At 35.5% G+C, this 24,282-nt stretch overlaps 2 protein-coding genes across 2 annotated transcripts; one reads left to right on the top strand and one right to left on the bottom strand.

Annotated features, from left to right (window-relative positions):
- The first annotated feature begins 3,908 nt into the window (after nt 1–3,908).
- LOC145323049 (TBCC domain-containing protein 1-like) lies at nt 3,909–7,557 on the top strand. Its single transcript, XM_080165435.1, has 7 exons — nt 3,909–4,001; nt 4,432–4,468; nt 4,933–5,074; nt 5,558–5,614; nt 5,882–5,925; nt 6,279–6,339; nt 6,975–7,557. Exons 3-7 carry the CDS (start codon nt 5,040–5,042, stop codon nt 7,555–7,557), a joined length of 780 nt encoding a protein of 259 aa, XP_080021561.1. The 5' UTR covers nt 3,909–4,001; nt 4,432–4,468; nt 4,933–5,039.
- A 9,830-nt stretch (nt 7,558–17,387) lies between these two features.
- Nucleotides 17,388–23,140, bottom strand: LOC145323332 (UPF0047 protein YjbQ-like). The gene is made up of 9 exons (XM_080165758.1): nt 23,019–23,140; nt 22,196–22,283; nt 21,697–21,803; nt 21,176–21,234; nt 20,446–20,522; nt 19,654–19,713; nt 19,069–19,137; nt 18,629–18,694; nt 17,388–18,024 (listed from the first exon to the last, which is right to left on the bottom strand). Exons 1-9 carry the CDS (start codon nt 23,038–23,040, stop codon nt 17,970–17,972), a joined length of 603 nt encoding a protein of 200 aa, XP_080021884.1. The 5' UTR covers nt 23,041–23,140; the 3' UTR covers nt 17,388–17,969.
- Nucleotides 23,141–24,282: the final 1,142 nt, after the last annotated feature.

Genomic DNA, 24,282 nt, shown 5'->3' with positions numbered 1-24,282 from the left:
AAGTTAGGTTAGTTAATTGCCCCGCAGGGTTAGGCAATTAGCCCACTAATGGTTAGAGCCCCCCACAGGGGCTTGAAATAGGAAAAAAGTTACTGTAAAAACGAAACGCCCCTTAAGAGGCGTTGTCACGAAATACCCCAAATGGATATAATAAGTTCAGCTGTAATTGTACACATTTTGTATAACTTTACATCAATATTAGATTAAGCACTTTAACATAATAATAAATTTTTAAAATCTTTCAACAAATGTAATATAGGTATTAGGTATGCCTATCTTAAATATATGTATTTTTTCTCTCTTTCACCTATTTCACTTCAAACTTTCTATGTACTAATAAAATGATAAAAAATATATACATTTTATGCAAGTCACTAAAATTTCACTTTTTATAAGTGGGCAAAGTATGTTTACAATAAATTGTTATGAACACAGTAAAAGTGTTATTTGGAAGTATGTAAATTAATAAGCGCATTAATCTATAACGCAATTAACAAGAACAATTATGTATATTGTATAATAATTATATAGCTTATACAACAAAATAATTCTAAAAAAGAACAATTATGTATAATAATTATAAAGCTTATAACAAAATAATTCTAAAAAAGAAGATAATGAATTTTTATAACAATTATATCCAACAGTGGCGCTGCATATAAAGCTGGAATATTTTAGATGGAAAAAGAGGAAGCCTGGATGATATCAACCATAAGTAGCGAAGCTCCTTAATGTAAAAATAAGAACAGCCAAGAAATTAAGCTGCTAAACAGACAGACAGGTGGACAGGGTAATTAATAATGCTTCCATTGGTCCTAAAAATCTTGATCAAACTTTCGGAAGTTTTTCTTTAATAACAGCTAAGCAAAATGTATGAAAGACAAACGGACATTTTGATTAATAGAGTGGATGTGCATTTGTCCAAAAATATTTTATCAAAAACAATAAGCCTTCTATCTTCTACCTAGAAGCAAAAGAGAAAAACATATTTTACCTTTAGAAATTTGATGTCCTCTAGAGCATTTCGGACACGATGACGGACAAAGTAAGATATAGGTAATCCAATAAAACAAGGAATAGAACCGAGTAAACCAAAATATTAATCCATCTATATTGAATAGCAAGTGAGAAAATCACGTTTCTACCTAACAGTTTCTTAAATACATACGGGTGGATGGACATTTCGAATTTTAGATTAACTTTTCTACGCGTATGTAAAAACGTATGTACAATGTACAATACATACTACATATCATTCTTGTAGAGTAGAGAAAAATAAAAACAGTTAAGAGAGAAAAAAAAAATGAAAGACAAGGACAACAACGCCCAAAAGTAAGAAAATAAATGGACGAACCTGTACGATGAGGCTTTAAGAGTAGCTTCGCATTTAAAAATGTATTTATTTTTCACAAATATAATTTTTTAATACGACATTGTTTCAAATATAGCTGCTTTAATCTTCTATCATGTGCGTACAATTTTGTTTATTGTCAGTAGAAATGCAGTGATTTCATTTCATATCTTATTGCAATATTTCAGGGAAGTTTTGCCTTTGTTCAAGCTAAAACTAGAAGCTGTCAACATAAGTAATACAAATAATATTTTTAGGTACATCACAAAATGTGCCATTTGCGTTAGACAGATTGATTAAATTAGAGGAATTTGTTAAAATATATATTAAAATGGCCGAATGGACATACCCTCTTTACAAAGACGCAATTTGATCAAGAAAAAAAAACTATATTAACTTTGAAATTAGAAATCTGTAGAAATTTCTGGGTATTTTTGTATTCAACTGTTTCTCATGAATAGATTGATTATTACTTGGATCTTACAAGAGATTTTCATGTTCTATGATAAAGTGAACTCTCTAGCGGGCTGAAATAAAGTTCTCCCCTGTCCTCTTTCCTCCTACTGTATGAAAAAATTGGAGGGGGGATTAGGGGTGTCCCACGCCCCAAGAAAATAGCTTAAAACCATCTCAGGACCAGTAGGTATATTCCCTGAAGAGAGCTCACCCCCCCCCCCCAAGCAAATTTTACCCCCGGGGTAATTTTTTTTTTTTTTTTGGGGGGGGGGAGAATTCGCGGCGCGCTTCGCGCGTCATTTAACCCCCCCCCCAAAAAAAAATTACCCCCTACCCTTTAGAAAAATTTTACCCACCCCCTCAAAAAAAAAGCTTGGAAGGCCCTGTTACCCCCCCCCCCCCCCCACAAAAAAAATTTGACGTCCTTGCCTATATGATATAAAGATTACCCCACCCCGGCCTAAATAAAAAGCTTGGACGCCCTTGGGGTGGGTAATTTAAATGGATTTATATAATTGTAATGAAGTAAGTAATAATAGTTTCAAGAGTAGTGTGATAGTAGATCTAAATTGTAGTGGAGATACATAAATTACAGGCTAGCCTCGACCCAAGTAAATTATCGAACAGCTTCGCTACCAAAAAGTTTACTGTCATACGGTAAGTCACTCTTTAAGAGCTCTAAAAATCAGGGAAAAAATTACTAGAGAAAAAATTTCCTAAATTAAATACCACATCCGTCTGCTCCTAAATTGTAAACAAAACAAATTCAAAATTACGGACAAGAATGTTCAATCTCCAGTTAGGGAGTTGAATCCATTTTTATAGAAGCAGAAATATAATCTATGATTATGGTTTGAACCCTCTAAAACTGTAATCTACCTTTCCACTTTCCCCTCTCTTGGTGAAGATATCTTTAACGCCGATACGATTTTTGAAATGTAAGATTCTACTTTCCCTTCTCTTGGTGAAGATATCTTCAACGCCGATACGATTTTTGAAATGTAAGATTCCACTTTCCCCTCTCTTGGTGAAGATATCTTCACCAAGAGAGGGGAAAGTGGAAGGGTAGATTACAGTTTTAAAGGGTCCAAACCATAATCATAGATTATATTTCTGCTTATAAAAATGGATTCAACTCCCTAACTGATCTCAGCTCAGATTTAGTTTATTTTTAAGAAAGTTGATAAATTCAAATGAAAACAAATGCGTGAATAGTTAATAAACATCGTTTTATTAAGAGTTATAAAAATTTCTTGGCCATTGAACAGGCGCAATCCAACTAGTTACATATTATATAATACAAATACATATTCGTAGATTATAGAGAGATGTTATTTATTTTTAGAATATTTTATCTAAAACAAGAATGTCTGTGAGCAAAGGAGGTGACTCTGAATTTGAATGTGACTTTATTGTGAATTCTGCACTTTTTGACAGACTCTTACTTCCAGGAATGAAATATTATTTTATATTTTAAGATTAATCGGAATAAAATATAAAATATACATACATATTTACGAATTGTTTGGCTTTTGGGTTCAGAATTAACAATTAAGACAATTATAAAGTGTATAAATATCTCGGAAAGTGCTGTCTTAAAAGGGTTGTGATTTCTAGATAAGCTTTATCAGTTTATTAAGAGTGGTTTAATGCTATTTTCTTAAACTTAAACACTTTCCGCCATTGCATTGGTTATAGGCTAAGCTACTGGTAAAATTATGGGAATGGTATTCCTCGGTGCAGCTCTTATTCTTGAAATAAAAGGTTGGGATTTTCCTCAATACCACGATTACGAGATCTCGATATTAATACAGGGATCAAAAGGGATAAGACAATGGCTGATAGATTGATGTAAATCTTCGATGATGGTACACAAAATTGCCCTTCTGTAGATTAAAATTAGGGGTTTAAACGTGGGGACACTTAACTTAATGAACAAAACAATGAAAATTCATTAAAAAGTCCCTAAAGTAGTACGAATAAGAAAACTTATTACAAAACTTTGGGGATTGATGTAATTACCAGTCCAAATCCCTTCCCTCTCTGATATCAATAGCCTATCTGAATGTTCTACAATAAAAATATTACTTAAAATATTTTATCATATTCAGGAAAATCGAACAAACAATTTTCTTTTGAGAAGATTACAGTTTTATCAAATCTCTGGCTTAATAGACAAACTTTATTAGATCAGGAATGGTTTATTTTCATTTTTGTATTAATCCATAAAAAAAAATTTATCTTTATAACTGTAGAAATGACAGTTAATGAGAATTATGGCACCTGTCCCATTTTTAAGTTACAAATATTATTACTTTGAACATAGATCAGATTTTCATGTTGTCTAATAAAGTAAAACACGCAGTGGACTAAAATAATGATTCTCCCATTCCATTGCATCCTCTAACCTCTTACAGGTTGAACGAACTGAACAATGAATGACAAGGAAAGAGCAACCTAAATTGACTGCAATTTTTTCTCTTTGATAATATTCACGTATATTCTGCACCCTTTCAAATATTTTAAACTGCAGTTTATACAGAGAAAAATATATAACTTATATGAATTGTCTCAAATCTGAAATTTAAAAATTGTGTGTATAAAATAAACTAATTTTTTTATAGAATGTTTTACATGTTAGTAGAGAAACATTCATCAAAGGAAAACTAGGATTTATATTTCCACCAGAATGGTTTCCAAATTGATTAATATCCGCTGGATTAGAGCTGGTTCTCAGCTATATCCGCGGAGAGCTGTCTAAAATACGATGCGATAAATAACTGAACTATGTCGAATTTACCTATCCTATTGGTTTTTGAGAAAAATGGACTTGCAACACTTAAAATGGTTTCCAAATTTAAACATTAAGTATACCTAATAGAGGTGTAATACATCTTTTTTTTCAGATATTTTTTTAGCTATCCCCTACTGTTTGGTCCAATCTTAGGATTTATTATTTCAACAATAAGAATAGTAATACTAATAATGAGTAAGCTCCGGATTGGTAGGTGTACGAATTTTTTCTTATATTGATTTGACCCAACCTAAAATTGTTACTCATCCTTTTACATGATAATAACATTTTATAGAGTACCTAGGTAAAATTCTAGTTTTCTTATTTGTAGACAGCACAGACTTAAATATTGTTGATACAGTAACTGGACAAGTATTATATACCCTTGCACAACATTTCTTTCAATGTGATATAACTTCAAAGCACCTGATATTGGTCATGTTGGTACAGATGTTTACAGTTGAACGACAAAGGTATATATAATATATACACTCTTTAGAGTAGTTGCGCTTCTTAAATATACTCTATTATCATTTGTAATTACTTACATAGTTAAGATATGTTGTTTTGAGTGTAGTGTTTTTTTGCGTAAGGATTCTATGAAACCAGAAGTGTGTAGGGGTGTCAACAACTCCTCTTGAAATTGAGATTAGAAGGAATACCTTTGCCTTTTTTAACTCCCTGAAGGTTTCACAACACCACCCTGACAAAACCCTGTGCACACCCTTGGACAAAACCAATGTTATGTTTATTTGCTCAATATTCTGAATTTTATGTATTATTCATCATAATATATAAAAAAATTTCTTGACTAGAGCTTACATATCCATGCCTGACCTAGACATGGCAGGTGTCCTGCTAGAAACTTTTCTATTGAAACAAACTTAAAATTGTGATTAAATTATTTGTGATTGATACTCTCTTTAACATGGATAATTTAGATTTAATGTTTCTAGGTTAACTAGAAGTCAATCAATAGAAAGATTAACAGTAGAGCCTTGGCCTAGAAAAAGGTAGTTCATATTTTCTTTTCATTTTTGTAGGTAGGTAGGTATCTATTTTACATACTCCCAAAAAAGATTTTTTCGTAAGTCTGAAGAAAATTGTTAAATTCCTTTTGAAGATTTTTCTGACCAATAAAATAAACGACCAAACTTTGTCCGTTTATCTGTTAACTTTTTAATTCATTGTTACATATTTTTGTTCTGTGCTACTCATGAATTTCAAAAACCTTTTTCTTGCATAGATTAAAATTTTTATTATTTGAAATTACTTTTCAGTTACAGAAAGGATTCCCATTTGACGGTTGAAAATGAATCTTCAGGCAAAATCAATGTTTAAAAATGTTTGTTGTACTCAGCATGCAACATAATTTATTGCTTTTAATTTTTATTGTTTTACATATTTATTTCAAATTGTAACTTGAAAAGTTATTTATCTGCGGATATTAAAATGTAAAATTAGCCATAAGATTAAAACTGGTTTTGTTATTTTTACTTTATTATTCGTAGAAAATTGTCTGTTATACATGCTATACATGATTATTCAGTATGGCTAAGATCGGATTTTAATCCAGCGGATATTAATCGGTTTTGAAGTAATTCTGGAAAAGAATGTCATGCAACTTTTGAATATTTGAACAAATTTTAATTTGAATGTAACTTTGATATTGAATAGTGAAAGTATTAGAAGAAAATGAGCATCTTAATTTTTTGAAGAAAACATTTCAACAATTTTGGTAAGTTTTTTTCATGCTTTTACAGGAACTAGCGGCTGTGCCCTATCATCCATGGGTATCATCAATGGTATATATTCAAAGGGGTAGAATATGACTAGAAAAATAGCCTAAAACCATACCATTACGGGACCCATGTAAAGCTTACCTTGTAATAGAGAACTCAATCAGTTCAGTTTTTATTAAGATCTTAAGCTTTAGACAATAAACCCTTACTACTTAATATATTATTTTAGTACTGCGCACAGTGATAGAACTATTAGCATTAGATTATTTCCACTGACCCAAATTTTATGTTTGAAATATTGATTTTATATACCTACACGGGGAGAAGAAATGGTGTAAATTAATTTTACCATCATTGTCCTGTCCACTGCCTATCTAAAGGTTTTTTAGTGGTATATTTAAATAAGAAACACTTGATGTACTGGTATTGATTTTTCGCCCTAGGGTATATAATATTTTGTCTGAAGCTTAAGATCTCGGAAATCGTTTTCCGAATGGGTTGCATTTTTAATGGAAGCTTTATATATATTTTGGGGTGGTTTTAGGCTATTTTCCTGAAATATACTGTCCTCTCTTATAGGATAGGGGCGGAGCAATTAGTATTCAATAAAACATTAACTTTATTTTTTTAGGAACGTGATACAAAACGAGAGCTTAATACCAGACCCAGTTTGGAACCATGTTTTTAAAATCCGCAATGAAAAGAGCAGAAAATCCATGTTGTTTGCTGACGTCGTTGTGGCAAAAGATCTCTCCTACCATGAAGTAGCTGAGTATGTAACTTCCAGGTTAACAGTATGTAACAATAGTGTCATCTCGTGCATAAAAACAGGAAAACGACTGGCATGGCCGTTGGGGAACAACAACATCAAAAGAGAACAGGATAAAAGGGCCAAAATGGCGACAGATATTCATCAACATAAAGACAGAAAGATTCTGGTGCTGAATCAGCTAATAGACATCACACTTGGCAAGTATTCTGACACCCTGAAGGATGGAACTGTTAAGCTTCACAGATGTTCCAACTCCTTCCTGTATCTCTTATCATCCCTGGAATCAATCACTATTACCAAGTGTAAGAAAGTTCGGATAGTGACAGGACCAGTCGCCAATATTGTCAGGATTAGGGATTGTAGTAATTTAGAGCTGTATACCACCGCAAGAGTTGTCCTCGTTGACGGAACTTTTGACTCCAGGAATTCATTTTTTTATTAATTTTTTTAGAGACAATGCCTTTTTAATTAATTTTCAACCCTTCTCTACTTCTCAATATCTATTAGCTACCAAAGGCAGAAATTTACACTTACATATAATACCTATTTGTCTTTACACTAGGGGCCGATGGCCCTATCTAAAAAAAAGTTTTTTTTTAATTAAATTTATTTTTCTTCATTACTTAGAATTTCAATTGATATTATTTTATTACAGTTTTAAGTCCTTTGCAAATTTTTATTCAATTAGATAAAACTTGAATTCTCAGGCTGTATGTGAATAGTGAAGAAAGTATTATTATTGATGGATCTTCCTGTGACAAAATTACTATAAGCCCTTGCTGTCTCAATATCAAAGGTTTAGAATCTACAAACTATATATTTAAAGAAGATAGTGTTATTCTTTCTACACATTGTGATAAAAACAAAACTGATATAGTAAAGGTAGAAAGAGAAGTCCAGCCGTTTGTCCTTCCATTTAAACACATAAGTGAAGAAAATCTGGAAGAAAAAGAAAAGGATGATAAAATAATGCAAGAATTTGAAAACATTTTTAAAGAACAGGTAATAGGGGGGGGGGGGGATTAATGCAACCATCTCGTGCACTTCAATGCACAAATGTCACTTAGAATCCGAATTTCGTTATGAAACTTGGTAGGTCTGTTTTCCCTAAATCGAATAAAAAGTTGGAAAAGTAATGGCTGACGACTGCCGGTTCAGCCGTTTAGCCGTTTTTGGGCTTTTGTGAGGGCAAAATTATCGATAATACTACAAATTTTTATTTTTTTTATTTCTAGTATAAGCTGCTTAACAGCTATGTCTTAACCTCTTTTCGAGGAAGCTTTGTGTTTATCAAGTGCAAAATTAATTCCTTATCATTAATCCAAAAACTAAGCGCAAATGTCGTCTTTTTATGGCTTCCCTTCATAATGTGGCGCGGCATGGATTGTTTGTTTATTTTGATGCGCACGTTCTTTACTTTTGAATGAGATATGAGAGTGTGAAGATTTCGGAGAACAAAATTGGGCCTATCATTGGTCTCATAGTGTGTGAACGACCCTAGTATATCAGGGATTTGAAACCATAAGAGCTTCAGGTAGAATTTGTTAATTTGATTAAGAAGAATGGTGTATAGGACGATTATATGTAGTTTTAAAAAGGCTTTAGCCAGCTAAGCATGAAACTTAATTATGATTAATATATGTTTTAGTAATTTTTATGTGCATTATTGTTGCATTTAACAATGATTTATTAAACCAAATAATTTTCCTTTAAAGCCAAAGTTTCCAAAGATTTTTTACCGTAGAGAAAAATGATTTTTAAAAAGCAAATAAGATTACGTGGTTGTAAATAACTGGAATTATGAACTAATTGATATTGTAATTTCAGGTCTTTGAAATAATTTCATCAATAAATCTATATTCAAACCTGCTGTTGAAACTTGATGGTTCCTGGTATTGGGGGTTTGTATGTTCGCCAACTGATCTCGTGAACTTCCCGCTATTTCGGAAGTCAAGCTCAACCAAAGTGTCATGGTTGAAACAATTTCAAAGTATCTGATGAATAGGCGTTAGCATTCATCAAGAGATCAATAGCATCCAGTGAATTATTGATGCAATAAACTGTGACAATTTTTCTGTGAAATAAGTACCTAGTGAATCAATATGCCACTAACCAAAAAGCAGAAAATTGAGCGAGCTATCGCTATTGGCAGTGAAAGGCTAGAAGTTTTTGATGAACAGTTAAAAGTGTTTTATGACAATCTAAAAGCCTGCCAAAGTTTTAGTTCATGTGAAAATGTGACTGTAAAATCAATTCGTGACATTTTTAGTGAGGTCAAGGACCAATCTGACCTAATAAAAAGTCTAAAACCTGCCGTGGAGACTAGTGAGCTGCGCGAGTTTAAGCGTGATTTGGATGAAGCTAGTGAGCAGAAAACTGTTGCAGATAAAGTTTATGCGTCGTTGGAGCAGTGTACAAAAATTCTGTACTGGCTTGACAATGATTCAGATGACGCGAGGTCAAGCACTGTCGCCAGGAACCTCGACGTCATTGAGAAGGTGAAGATGGACATGGGAGTGCTTAAAATTTCCGTGGAGTTGCGCCAAGAAGTACGTGATATGTACCGAAGGCTTAGAGAGATGGAACATCGTTCATCTAATCTGGATGAGAGTGGGACACCTGCCATGCTCTCCAGAAGTATGTCTGCTGTGGATATTCGGAGTTCCAACCCGCAGTATGGGCGCTGGGACAACAGTTTGTTGCCGTCGTTCGACGGTACTGACACGGATTACCCAAACTTTAAACAGGTCTTTAAGGATCTATGCTCTGGTTATGGATTTGCTGACCAGAGGTTAAGTCTGATGTTGTGTATGGAGAAGGTGATAACCAACCCGGAACTACGCAAGCAAGTGTCAGCGATTAGAGATCACAATGAACAATGGGCGTTTCTTGACCAGATGTTTTTATCAAACACTCGCCGGTTCATGAGGATTTTAACTAAGCTGAACAAGATGAAACCTGTGGATAAACCTGTGGACGTGGTTAGCGCAATTGCAACCTTCAAGAGCATGATGCAGGAGGTAGAAACCATCGTTGGCTCTGCAGCCAAGGATTACAATCACCTAACTCTTATTCATATTTTTAAAGACAAGTGCCCTGAAAATTTGAGAGACAAAATTATGATGGAGCTAGGTAGCATGAACCAACCAAACATCCCGAAGATTGTAGAACTGCTGGAGAGGACCAGGGGTGCCATGTTGGCCGGTGATATGTCTTATGATAATGGCGCCGGCAAGAGAAATCGTGACAGAGCTGCCGCCGCGCAAGTATCTGGCCGCAACGACAATAAGAATGGAAAGGCTGGAAAGGACAAGGCTTCCAAGTGGAACAGTGCATGTCCTGTGGAGAGCTGCAAGGAGAAACACCCGATTTTCCGTTGCCTCACGTTTAAGAAGATGGACGTGGTTGACCGAAAGAAAGTTGTCCAGCAGAAGAAATTATGTGAACTTTGCCTGTGTGACGGCCATACTGCTGACAAATGTAATAAATCGGATAAGCTTGGTGTTTGTGGTACCAATAATTGCGACAGATACCATTCCAGGTTACTCCATGAGGCTAGTGCTGGTGTGAATACAGTTTACAAGTCAAGTTCTGCACCCAGCCCCTGTACCTTCTTACTTCAGTTAGTTCCTGTTGTAGCACCTGGCGGCGGCACCTGCCACGCCACGGTAATGTTTGACTCCGGGGCAAATTTGCCACTTGTGTCTGAGAAGTTATCCAACAAGTTGAAGCTGAAATCTACTGGCAGATATACAACTATTTCTGTAGCTGATGGCAGTGAGTCTTCCTGCCGCAATGTTGTGTTTTATCTGAAGGATAGGGACGGCAATTTGAGGGAGTTTGAGGCAGCTGTCATGCCTACCCTCGGCGGGGCCAACGAGATGCGCTCGGTCCACCCCGAAACTGCCGCCGAGATATTTAAAATGCCGCCAGAAAGGTTTACATATATTAGTGGAGGCTTAGATATCATCATTGGAAATACACATCCTGACGTGTTTCCTTCAACCTACCAGAAAGTGGGCCAGTCTATGTTGTGGCGAACCATTTTTGGTAGTGGTTTTATCTGTACGAGTGCTGATGGTGGAGCTGGAGATCAAAAGTCGGCTTATAAGGCTGTCAGTGTCAGTGGAGGCACTTTGCCAGACTTTCTGACGTCTGAATCGTTTGGCGTACAGCCGCAGGCACTTTGTCCAGGATGTACTGCTTGTCAAGAGTGTAAGGCTATGGCCGACGGCACTACCTGGGACCAGCGTGAGAGGCAGAGGATAATTGAGGCAGGTTTAACACTAGACTTGCAGTCCAACAAGTGGACAGGTCAATATGCTTATATTGAAGATCCTCACACATTACCCTACAATGAGAGTTTAGCCCGCAAAATTGCTGAAAAGGATCGTGCCAGGATGGTCAAGGAAGGTACCTATGGAATGTATGTGGAGGTATTCAACGACGCCATAAGAAGAGGCGTTTTTCAAAAAGCCACGCCTGAAGAATTGCAGTATGAAGGGCCTAAGTCTTGTTCATCAATAGTGGTTGCTTTCAAGGAGGATTCAAGTTCCACACCCATGCGATTGTGTGCAAATAGTTCTCTGACATTCAAGGGTACCAGTTTTAATAACATAATGCTGGGAGGCCCGCCGCCAATGCAGAAGATTTTTTATCATTTGATGCTTTTCCGCGGTTACAAGGTTGGTATAACCGCGGATATTTCCAAGTTTTATAACTCCATCCTGGCCACAGAGTTCGACAGCCAGATGAAGAGAGTTTTATTTTCCCCGACGCCAGACGGTCCTCTTGAAATTTACCTGACTAAAGTTGTGAATTTTGGCGAGTTAGCTGCGGGAAATTTGGCAGTTACAGCCCTGAAGTTGACGTCCCGCCTGTTCGGCGGAAAGAGTGAAGCAGAGGTCAAGGAGATGTATGGAGAGGGACAGATAATCATAGTGAAATTGTTGCTAAATCTGAATTATGGAAGGAGCCACAAATACCTACCTACCCTGATGAGGAATTCAAGTTACCTCAGATTCCAGTTGCAGTCAAGCTTGAGAAGCACAGCTTCATAGATGACGTTATTTCGGGAGCAGGATCGAAGCCAGAAGCCAAGGAGATGATGAAAGAGGCCGACAGGATTATCGGCAAAGGTAGTTTTTCCTTCAAACAAGTCATTTATTCTGGAGATGATTGCCAGCCTACCAAGGTTCTCGGGCTGATATGGAAGCCAGCCACCGATGTGTTGTCCATCGCCACAAGAGTCAACCAAGATGGTAAAGTCAAGGGAAGGAAGGTGAAAGAGGATGCTGATTTGTACAACCTCCAGGACGCCTTGGACGAGAATCTGACAAAGAAGATGGTCCACAGGTTCGCCGCCCAAACCTTCGACCCGATCGGGCTTTGCAGCCCTATTCTGTTGAGAATTAAACTTGTCCTGCGGAAAACATGTTTGCTGAATTTGGGCTGGCAAGATTTCATTCCAAAAAGTCTACGGGATGAACTTGTTCAGTCGCTGGAGGACAGAGCTGAGGTCGCTAAATTGGAGTTTGACCGTTGTGTGGTCCCGGATGAACCAACTGGCCTTCCATCCTTGATGATGTTTTCGGATGGGTCATCAGAGGCTTATGCATCTAATGCATATCTGAGGTGGCCAACTAGACAAGGATTTGAAACGTTTCTGCTAGCCACCAAGTCAAGAGTTGCGCCGGTCAAGTGTGAATCAATTCCACGCCTTGAGTTGATGGGGTGCCAGATGTCCACAAGGTTGGCTAAGTCCGTCAGAGATGCCCTGCCCTTTGATATTATCAGAGTGATGTACTTTACTGATTCATCGTGTGTTTTATCGCAAATAGTTTCCAACAGTGCTATGCTGAACACATTTAATTCTCATCGTATTGGAGAAATTCAATCTGCAACCAACAAGGATGACTGGAGGTGGGTCCCGGGGACGCACAACGTTGCAGATTTGGGCACCAGAAGCACCTGCAAGGTATCAGATTTGGGACCAGGTTCCAGGTACAGATTGGGCCCAGAATGGTTGCGCCAGGATGAAAGTGCGTGGCCGGTGAAAACTGCCGAAGAAGTCAAGCAGGTTTTACCCCCAGAGGAGTTGAATACCAAAATGGTTAAGTTATGTTCAATGAAAGTTGCCGGAGAAGCCGCTGAAGATGTCTTTAGGTTTAAGCACAGGAGATCATTTGGACAGGCCAAACGTATTATGGCAGCTGTCCTGCAAGTTGCGAACACCTGGTTGAAGAAGCTAAAGAGCAGACAAGAAGGTAAGACTACAGCCGCTGGTAGTCATGTAGCAGCCGCAGATTCTGTGTACAAGCCGTCTTTGTACAATTTTATGGCGGCGGCGGAACTTTTCATTGTGTCACGAAGCCAAGAGGATGAGTGGATAAATGACGCTAAAGGCAATTATGCGTCATTAAATCCATTAGTGCATGAAGTATCATTGACCTGGCCTGTCGTTGGTCCCGGAGGAAATTATGTGACCAGGGAGATGAGGATTCTTAAAATGGTTGGTCGTGGACAGCCAGTCATTGACGCCATTACTGGCGGCCGTAAAATGATATTTGAAGACATGCCAGGTTTAATAATTTTGGAGCCTGGTAATTGGTTAGCTGCTGTTTTTATGAGAGAAGCGCATGTTGAGCTTCACTCTGGTGTCCGTGGAACTTTAGCTGAGAGCCGCCGTTGGTGCTGGATTGTGAAGGCAAGGAGGTTGGCCATCATGGAAGTGAAGAAATGTTGGCCCTGCAGTGTTGAGAGGGCTAAGGAATGTCGTACTACCATGAAGGACGTGTTACCAGACAAGTTGGTCCCGAGCAGGCCTTTTGAAGCTGTGCAGGTCGACCTGATGGGTCCGCTGGTTACGAGGAGAGCTGCCGCCAAAACGAGGAGTCAGACAGCAATGAAGAAGGTGTGGGTGTTCGTGGTGGTCTGCAGGTTCTCAGGGGTGTTATGGTTAGATGCCTTGGAGAAGTATGATACCAGCAGTATCCTGTTATCCCTGCGCAAGTTGGAAACTGTTCATTGTCTGCCGAAGATCATAGTAAGCGACATGGGCACACAATTATCCGGTGCTCGCAAGGTTTTAGAGCAGAAGTTGGGCAGCCAGGTAGAGTTTTCTTGGTCTCAGATCCCGGCCCGAGCCCACCATTTCATTGGACAAGCTGAGAAAATGGTGGGATTAACCAAGAGATTGCTGTCCAAGAAGTTGGTGAATAGTTCTGTTAATTTCAACGAGCTCCTGGTGCTGTTGGCGGAGGTCAGCAAGTTGATGAATAGCAGACCCTTGACGATAGAAGCTGCGAACGACGTGGAGAATTGGCGGCTGATTACCCCTGGCCAGCTGCTGGGAAATGTTGACCGCCAGCCGTTGTGCAATGTGGCGATGAAACCGGAGGACCAAATTTCCTCCAGGTTGAAGTTGTTAGAAGATTTGTCTGCCCAGTTTTGGACTGCCTACCGCCAGGAGATCCTACCGAAGATATTACGGATGTCCAAGTGGAAGGATGAGATGGTGGAGCCACTAGCTGACGGAGATATAGTTCTGGTTACGAGTACCAATCCGCTGATGAGATGTTTGAGGATGGGCCGAGTGACGAGAATTGAGGATGGAAGAAAGACTGCAAGAGTCTTGTTCAGACTGACAGATAAATCTCCCCTAGAAGAACATGCTGTATCAGTCAGGCAGTTGTTAAAAATTATGATTAATAATTGATTCTTATTTTATGGAAATTGAGTTTTTTTTTAGTAAAAAGCCACATTTTTCATATGCCTATTTTTATGCCTAAAATAAGAATCAAATGAAATGCGATTAAATATTCTTCTATTTCATATGCTCAAATTTAATTTTATTGAGTTTAATTTCTTTTCAAAAGTACAATTCATTTAAAACTTACCTGAAAAGTTTAACAAAAAGGAATAAATGTGTCGAGGTTGCGTGATTCGATATTTATTCTAAGAAAAAAAAATCAAGTATTTTTTTTAGCAGATTTTTTTTAAATTATATATGAATTTCAATCAAGTAAAACATTTTTATTCAGATCAAGGAATGATTGAAAATTCATATTTAAAGTCTCATATTTTTTACAAAGAAAAATTGGTTTTTTTTTATAATTCCGATGAAAATTCTAACGAAGATATTATTTTGCTATTCTTTAAGTATTAAAAAGTTTTATTGTTGATTAAGATATTACAGTTCTTATTCATTAGGTTTGAAAAACTTTCTGCCCAAGGATTTTGAAAAAATTTTTCTTACTACTCTTTTTGATGCTTAACAAATTTAGTTTTAAGTACCTATAAATCTTAATTTTCTTGTCTAAGATTTATTTCGTTTTATTTTTACCATTATTTGTTTACATTTACATTTCAACCTGATTTCGTAGGTACTTATTGATTTATTAATAATGATTTATTACCTATTGATTATGAAATGATTATTATTTAGTATAGTTGTTATATTTACAACATCATGATTAATAGGATTATCTATTTTAGGATTTGTGTATGTGATCTTGTGATTGTCATGTGCATGGAATGTTGTATGGTACAAACCAATCCCCATCCTTCTATCCTAAAATGTGAGGTATTATGAGTCCTAGTGAGGAGTATAATATTGTGTATGAATTTCACGGGGTTTCATTTAGTTAGGAGCAAAATTGTCACGTTTTCGGGATGTGGCCATTCTCATGTGATTATGGTGAGTTGAGTTTAGTGAGAAATGTTGCTAGTGCTCAGCGCAAAAAAACCTTGAATCTCGTTAAGGAAGTTAATTTGACTTTCAAACGGGGGGTGTGTCTTAACCTCTTTTCGAGGAAGCTTTGTGTTTATCAAGTGCAAAATTAATTCCTTATCATTAATCCAAAAACTAAGCGCAAATGTCGTCTTTTTATGGCTTCCCTTCATAATGTGGCGCGGCATGGATTGTTTGTTTATTTTGATGCGCATGTTCTTTACTTTTGAATGAGATATGAGAGTGTGAAGATTTCGGAGAACAAAATTGGGCCTATCATTGGTCTCATAGTGTGTGAACGACCCTAGTATATCAGGGATTTGAAACCATAAGAGCTTCAGGTAGAATTTGTTAATTTGATTAAGAAGAATGGTGTATAGGACGATTATATGTAGTTTTAAAAAGGCTTTAGCCAGCTAAGCATGAAACTTAATTATGATTAATATATGTTTTAGTAATTTTTATGTGCATTATTGTTGCATTTAACAATGATTTATTAAACCAAATAATTTTCCTTTAAAGCCAAAGTTTCCAAAGATTTTTTACCGTAGAGAAAAATGATTTTTAAAAAGCAAATAAGATTACGTGGTTGTAAATAACTGGAATTATGAACTAATTGATATTGTAATTTCAGGTCTTTGAAATAATTTCATCAATAAATCTATATTCAAACCTGCTGTTGAAACTTGATGGTTCCTGGTATTGGGGGTTTGTATGTTCGCCAACTTCGTGAACTTCCCGCTATTTCGGAAGTCAAGCTCAACCAAAGTGTCATGGTTGAGACAAGCTAGAACCGACTAATATGGCTGGAAGAAGCTATAAAATGCCAAATAATGTACAAATATCGTTCAAAAAGTCGATTTATACTTTATTACTGATTGATTTGCCCTGAAAATAGCTAAAAACCGACTAGACGGATGAGCCGCCAGCCGTTACTTTTCCAACTTTTTATTCGATTTAGGGAAAATAGATCTACCAAGGATTACTCATTCCAAATTTCATCCTAAAATTCAGATTCTAAGTATAATTTTTATTCAAATTAAGGATTTACATTCATATTTCAAATATTAAGTTGTTTGATTTTATTATAAGTTTTTTTAAACATTCTTGTCCTATTGAATGTTTGTTTGACTGTGTATTTATTACCTAATAAACCTCTACGAATAATTGTGAATAAAACCAACGATAGAAACTATATTTACAATTTTAAAATGTTTTTAAGCAGATTTTCAACTGCTTAACATTTTTTTGTTAAGGATCTAAGCGTTGAACAGAAAGAACTGGCGGATATTATGGTCCACAATCTCTTCCAAACTTGGTCAAAGCATCACAGAGCAACATCTGAATTGAATGGACTCGAATCTTTGCTAAGAAAGTCTTAGCAGTTAGTTTGAATAGAGTTTTACAACTGAGTAAGACCTTTTTTCCTCCAAAAAGATAATGAAATGTTCTTTATCTAATAATCAAATATATTCTTTTTTTCAATGAACTAATGTAATTTAATAGTACAATTAAATTTTATATTTAATCAACAAATTATATTTTATTTATATATGTACAATATATTTATATTACAATGATATTTTTATCTATTTTAAAAACCCACAATCTTTTATTTAGGAAAATTTCATCTATATTAAGGCATTTTTCCTCTTAATTTTCTCTATTTCATTGTGCCATATTATTCCTTACCTTCAAACAATAAAAATGGTCCTTTTTTAGTAAAGAAAATGTTTTTTGACAAGTGCAAAAGTTTGAGGCAAAATTTTTCTACATGATTTTGTGGATTAAAATGTGAGGAATAGGACAATGATGGCTAAATTAATCTACAACCCCTTCTTCGCCCCCAATATTTATCAGCTGTCAATGGCAGAATTTTTTTTACTTAAGTAAGGAAAGACAGATTAATTTATCTTAGATTGTCCTATCCCATTATAGATAAAATCGATCATAAATAGCTAGTCTAAATTAATTTTAATAATGGACATATGAGATAAGTGAATATATTGACTGGGAAAATTTAGATAGGGGTTTTTGTTCCAGCTACGAGTATCACTTTTATAGAGTGCATGAAAATCTGGTGCAACATCCAAGTAATGATATATCGATTATTTTAACTATAACTATTTTTTAAGGCCTTCAATTGTTATTTGAACCTTTCTAGAGCCAGCTCGATCTCTGAAAATGTAAAAAAGGGTTTTATTAAATGGTAGGTAATAACTGGGCTTCTAACTCGTTAAATTTATTAGGGTTCTAAGGGGAAAAGAAAAATGACCGATAACTTGATGTACATTGTACATTCCAATAATGAAACATAAAATTACTTCTTCTGTAGATTATAAATAGTGGTTAAACGTTTGGACACTCTACTTAATAAACCAACCAATCATTATTCAATAAACATTGTACGCCACGCAAATAGTTTATAATATTGTCCTTGTTTCAAAATATTTTTATGAATAAAAATGACATCAAGTAATATAAGAATACTTTCTATAATATAAATTTTAGGTATAGTATCTTTCGTGGCAACGCCTCTTAAGGGCGTTTAGTCGTAGTTTCACAGTAGCTTTTTATAGGTTATTTTATGTGAGAGTACGTTAAGTTGGGTTAGGCAATAAGCCCCGCAGGGTTAGAGCCCCGCCTCCCTCAGGGGCTAGAAATAGAGGAAAAGCTACTGTGAAAATACGACGCAACGCCTCTTAAGTGGCGTTGCCACTAAAGGGACTATGCCCAATATTTTTAGTAGCGCATCTACGTAACAATTATGTTGTGTTCCTACCTGTGTTCACACAACCATATTCCTTGCCAGTGACCAAGACCTAGGTTTCCATCACGTATCGGTATACTAGACAAGAAATATCTTCAATTTAGGGATCTTAAGGAATAAGACAATAGACTGTAAATTAATGTATGTACATCCCAAATGATGATACACAAAATTACCCTTTCTTTGGAATACCTACAATTAGTAGTAGAAACCTTTGGACACTCAACTTAATGAACCAACCTATCAAAATTCAATTTAAGTCCCCAAGGTTGTTAAGCCAACGAATAAGAAAATGTTATTCTAAGACTTAGGGGACTTTTGTAATAAACAAACAGTCCAATTTCCCATCCCTCAATGATTTAGTTGTTCATTGAACCATGTATACAAAAAGTACATAATTCATAATTACTGGGGTTTCTCATTATCTTAATTAGGAAAAGCCTTATGCTTACCAAAGATTAGAACCAATGAGAACAGACTTTGTATGGGCAGGTAGCTCATCTGAGCCATTTCTACCATCCCTGAAACATTATATATGAATGAGGTAAAAACAAGGATGACAACATCCACAAAAGCGAAGCACTGAAACGGTAGGACAAACGGGGACACTAATACTTGTATAGTGTAAGAACTGAATAATCAGAATATAAATGTATAAATGTTGAAGCAAAATTGTAAGTAAAATTGTTGAAAAACTGCTTGATACAGAATAATGTTTATGGACATATTTACATTTTTAGGACTTGATTATAGAGTTGCTTCGCTTATAATATTGTACTTTATTGTTCCAGGAATCAGTATACCAAAAATCAGATCAATCGGATTATTAGATCACATAAAAATTTGTTGTTAAAAAAGTAAAAAAATCAACATGTTTAAAATGGACGTGCGGACATTCTGGTTCTAACAGACCACGATTCTACCCTCAAAATTATAAAACTAATAATTGAGTTACTGCTCACATGTTTCCGCACTGACATACAGACTATGATAATATCGTAGCTGCGCTACTAATTTAATTAACAGTTTTGACTTACTTTTGAAGTGGTATCATGTCATCCGGTGCCAATCGCTCCAGAACCATTTGCATATCATCCCTGTAATAAAAAATGTAATTGACCATATGACAAAAGATCAACCTTCAACCCTCTCCTTTTTAATTACTGTAGACTAGAGGCTTAACCTCGCGAGGCTCTACTTATCCATATTATTCGTCAAGAGTCTTCAATGCATATTTATAAATATTTGAAAATTATTGCAAGTGACACAACGATGGGAGTTGTAAAATATTTCATGTTCTAATAGTTGGATTTTAGGGTTTTAATTGTAACTTTAGGTCAATACAGAATTAATAAAGTTTTTTGTGTACTTTTGACTTCCACAAAGTGTTTCAGAGCTATAATTAATATAATGATTTTTATATTTTAAAGAAAGCTGTTATAATATAATACGATTTTTCAGTATCGGGCAGGACCGGTGTTAATCCTGCTGATATTAAGCGGTTCGATTCCATACTGCAATTGTTATCACCGATTATGTCAAATATTAACAAAGTTGAATTAAATCATTGAGAGACACTTACTTTTAAGTTATCTGACACAATGGATAAGGACTATACTATATATTGCTATTATGTTCCTCATTCATTGGTCAGTTCTTTCACCAGTAGGAGGGGATGTTGTAGAGTGGGTGGATGGGGGGCATTGTTATTTCGTTCAGCTGTGAGTAACACTTTATTATAGTACATAAAAATCTGGTGCAACATCCAAGTAATTTTATGTCGATTGTTATTTACGATTAAGTTATCTTAATAATTAAAAGATACTAACCTGACGTCAGGATCCCAGTTTTCATTGATGGACAGGCTGGCAGAGGTGTGGAGTAGCTGCAGGCTCATCAACCCAACCTAATAGAATTATTAGAATAGAGTTTTCATAGATGGACAGACTAGCAGAGGTGTGGAGTATCTGCAGGCTCATAAACCCAACCTAATAGAATTATTAGAATAGAGTTTTCATAGATGATGGACAGACTAGCAGAGGTGTGGAGTAGCTGCAGGCTCATCAACCCAACCTAATAGAGTTTTCATAGATGGACAGACTAGCAGAGGTGTGGAGTAGCTGCAGGCTCATCAACCCAACCTAATAGAGTTATTAGAATAGCGTTTTCATAGATGGACAGACTAGCAGAGGTGTGGAGTAGCTGCAGGCTCATCAACCCAACCTAATAAAGTTATTAGAATAGTGTTTTTATTGATGGACAGACTAGCAGAGGTGTGGAGTAGCTGCAGGCTCATCAACCCAACCTAATACAATTATACGAATAGCCTTACGTGAATAAGATTAAAAGACTATGCCTGACAAAGGCTTAAACTATTCCAGGTTAATATTATTAGAATAGCGTTGCATTATTAAAGGTAGCAAGCAACTTAACGGCAGAGTTATGAAGAAGCTGAAGAATCATCAATCAAATCTGTTGTCTTTACTGTAATAGCGTCAGATGACTAAAATTTTCCAGTACTAGTTTAAATTAGCACTAAAGTTAAACAAGAAAGCTTACCTTAAAATCTGATAGCTCAGGAATCCTCATCAACACCTCATCTGTTACCAAGTGAATTCCTGCAAAGATAATGAGGTTATAGGTGATCTTAATTAAGTTTCAGGAAAGCCTATTCGAGTTAGGGACTACACCCTTCTGGGTTCTTAGATGAAGATCCATTTTTAGTGTCCATTGTCTTATCCCTCAATCCGTTTAATTAATATACACAAAATAAATGATATCTCTTAAGCACTTTTTTGATACTTTATTGTATGAATTTTATGTTTATAACATTACCGATATATTATTTCTTCGATGTTGCACCAGATTTTTATGTACTCTAATTCAAGTGATTCTCGCAGCTGGTTAAAATGACGTTCCCTTTTAACTTCTCCACTTTTCCTGAATGAACGAACTGGCCAATAGATGAGGTCAATATTAAAAAGCTAAATAAACGACAATTTTCCCCTGTCAATATATCCTATATCATGTTTAAGCAGACGAACAGGCAGCTTATAATACTTGATGAAAGCGAAGTTTACCTTTATGTTGAGGTCTGAGGTATATTCTTCTTGACAGCCATGACGTGTAGCCCAACATTATCTCAGACTTTCTACCAAGTTTCTCACTGAATAATGATGGATCTCCACTGAAAATAAAACAATATTTTTTAATGTTTACTTTTTAGTAATGGAAAAGGGATGGATATCCAGTTAAATTACTCTAAATAAAGCAAGCATCTAAAGGGACAAGACAATGGCCGTTAAATTTATGTACATCCCCAATGATAATACACAAAATAATCCATTCTCTAGATTACAATTAGTGGTTAATACGTTTGGACACTCAACTTAATGAAGCAACCAATCAAATTCAATAAAAGTCCTCAAAATTGTTAGGCCTATGTATTGGAAAACGTTATAATAAAACTTTGGAGACTAGTGTAATAAACAGCCCAATATCCCCTCCCTCCTTGTGGGAATACGTTAATTTTTTCATACTTTTTTATTGAGTAGCTTTGAATCTTAAAACAAGAACAACCTTTTACATCTTGGTATATTGCAACCCGAGCAGGAGCTGGGTATCCTCCCTCCTCCAGGCTGGAGACCATTCGTCTCTGCTAACTCGCCTATAAATTCATTTATAAAACTACCAGCGAATTAGTTCACGAAATTGTATAAATTTTGGTTCTCAAGTTATTTTTTTTTAGGGGGGGGGGGGTGAGTAAGGTTACGGAAGAGCCTTAAAATTCAGGAATTTAAAGGGATAAGACCATGGCCGATAAATTAATGTATATCCCAAATGATGATGATACACAAAGTTTCCTCTTTTGTATATTTTGTGGCTAATATTTTGACTTTAATTATTATGATGATTTGATAGATGTAGAATATATGTGGATATTTTGACAGGGGGAATAATTTGTCGTCAAATCAGCTTGCGAACATGGAACTCGTTTATTGGTCAGTTCGTTTATCTAGTAGGAGGGGAAGGGTTGGAACAGGATTCGTGATTTTAGCCCGCTGCAAGTTTCACTTTATTAGAGAAAAAGACTATCTTGTGTAAGATCCAAGTAATAGTATATCCATTGGTATTACAAACCAAGGCGTGTAGACTATTTAGAATATTTGGGTATAGTACCTTTCGTGGCACCGCCTCTTAAGGGACGTTTCGTCGTATTTTCACAGTAGCTTTTCCCCTATTTCTAGTCCCTCGGGTCCAATTTACTGACAATTTTCAAAAATTAAGATCATATGTTGATACCAGTATTTTTATCCCGGGACTTCGGCCCCTGGTTTTAATCTTTCATTGATATCCGCGGAAAGCGGTCTATAATACGATGCGATAAATAAATATTCCTCACCTGAATTATTCTCTTTCTCCATTTTTAGCTTTATTTTCGTTTAAAAACTATAATAACAAATAGATAATTATATATTATTTTTTTGTTGTAATAATTTTGATGTATACTGGTGCCCAGTGCAGCAATGATAATATAGTGTGGTGTGCATACAACTCTGATAATTTTTTATACCTCCAATCAATAATAAATGATTCCGCAAATATCATATGTGCAAATTTCAATGAATAAAAATAAAAGTTAATAGTAAAATACCAAAAATAACGAGGTATTGCATCGTCTGTGATGATTTAATTGGTTTTGTCTTCGTTGCATCGTAACCAGCGTTTCGGAGCCGGAGCCGGGAGCAGCAACATTTTTAGTGGAGCTTTCGTTAAAAACGGCTTCGGCTCCAGATTAGCTAAAAATGATTTTTTAAAGTAATATTATAATTTGGCAACGGTCTATTTACATATAATAAACTGAAAAACTATTGTTACCTAACAAATGGACACACATCCTTCTACTTTTATATAGCTTTAATCAAATAAAAGCAAAATATTTTATATTATTTATTTATTTTATCAAATTCAATAATGAACAAAAATTGATATATTAATTTTAAGGTAGGAGCCGGAGCCGCATCAAAATTAAACGGCTCCGAAACGCTGATCGTAACAGATGATGCTAAAAATGGGAATGTCCTGGCTCAAAGACAAACTTATTACCATGCTCAATAAAAAGTCGTGCAATAGAAAATATGCCTGCCTGTAATGCAAGAAACTATACATTTACATAAATATTTTGATGTTATTATCATATGTAGTTTTAATGTCTTTAGACTGTCAAAATTATATCAGCCATGACCGAAATAATTATAAAATTAGCATGTCAATATTATGTCAGCCAAGATCACTTTCTATTAAAGCCATATAGTCGATACAATTGTCATTGTATTAATGATCCCTCAAGTCATATCATATTAATGGATTATTTGAGGAATTTTGATAAGATTGGGCCATTTTTCAATCTTTTAATTATTAAATACAAACTTTGAAAATCTTAGAAAAACGAACTCTTTGCTAACTTGTTTGAACACCATTAAAGTTTGGTCAATAATCTACAACAATCTGATCATAAAACGTGGCCTTCCACTTGCAAGTTTTATTTATGATTTGAGATATTATGGGAAAGCATGTGATAGGTGTTATTAGCTATAGGATAGCTTTACTTGGTAGATATGGGTTTTATGAAGTAATGCTTAAATATTTAATAGCGTTATTAGAAT

This window comes from Acartia tonsa, chromosome 6 (genome assembly GCF_053477335.1).
Source record: "Acartia tonsa isolate MP-2025a chromosome 6, ASM5347733v1, whole genome shotgun sequence".
NCBI lineage: Eukaryota > Metazoa > Arthropoda > Copepoda > Calanoida > Acartiidae > Acartia > Acartia tonsa.
This window is presented reverse-complemented; position numbering and strand designations above follow the sequence as displayed.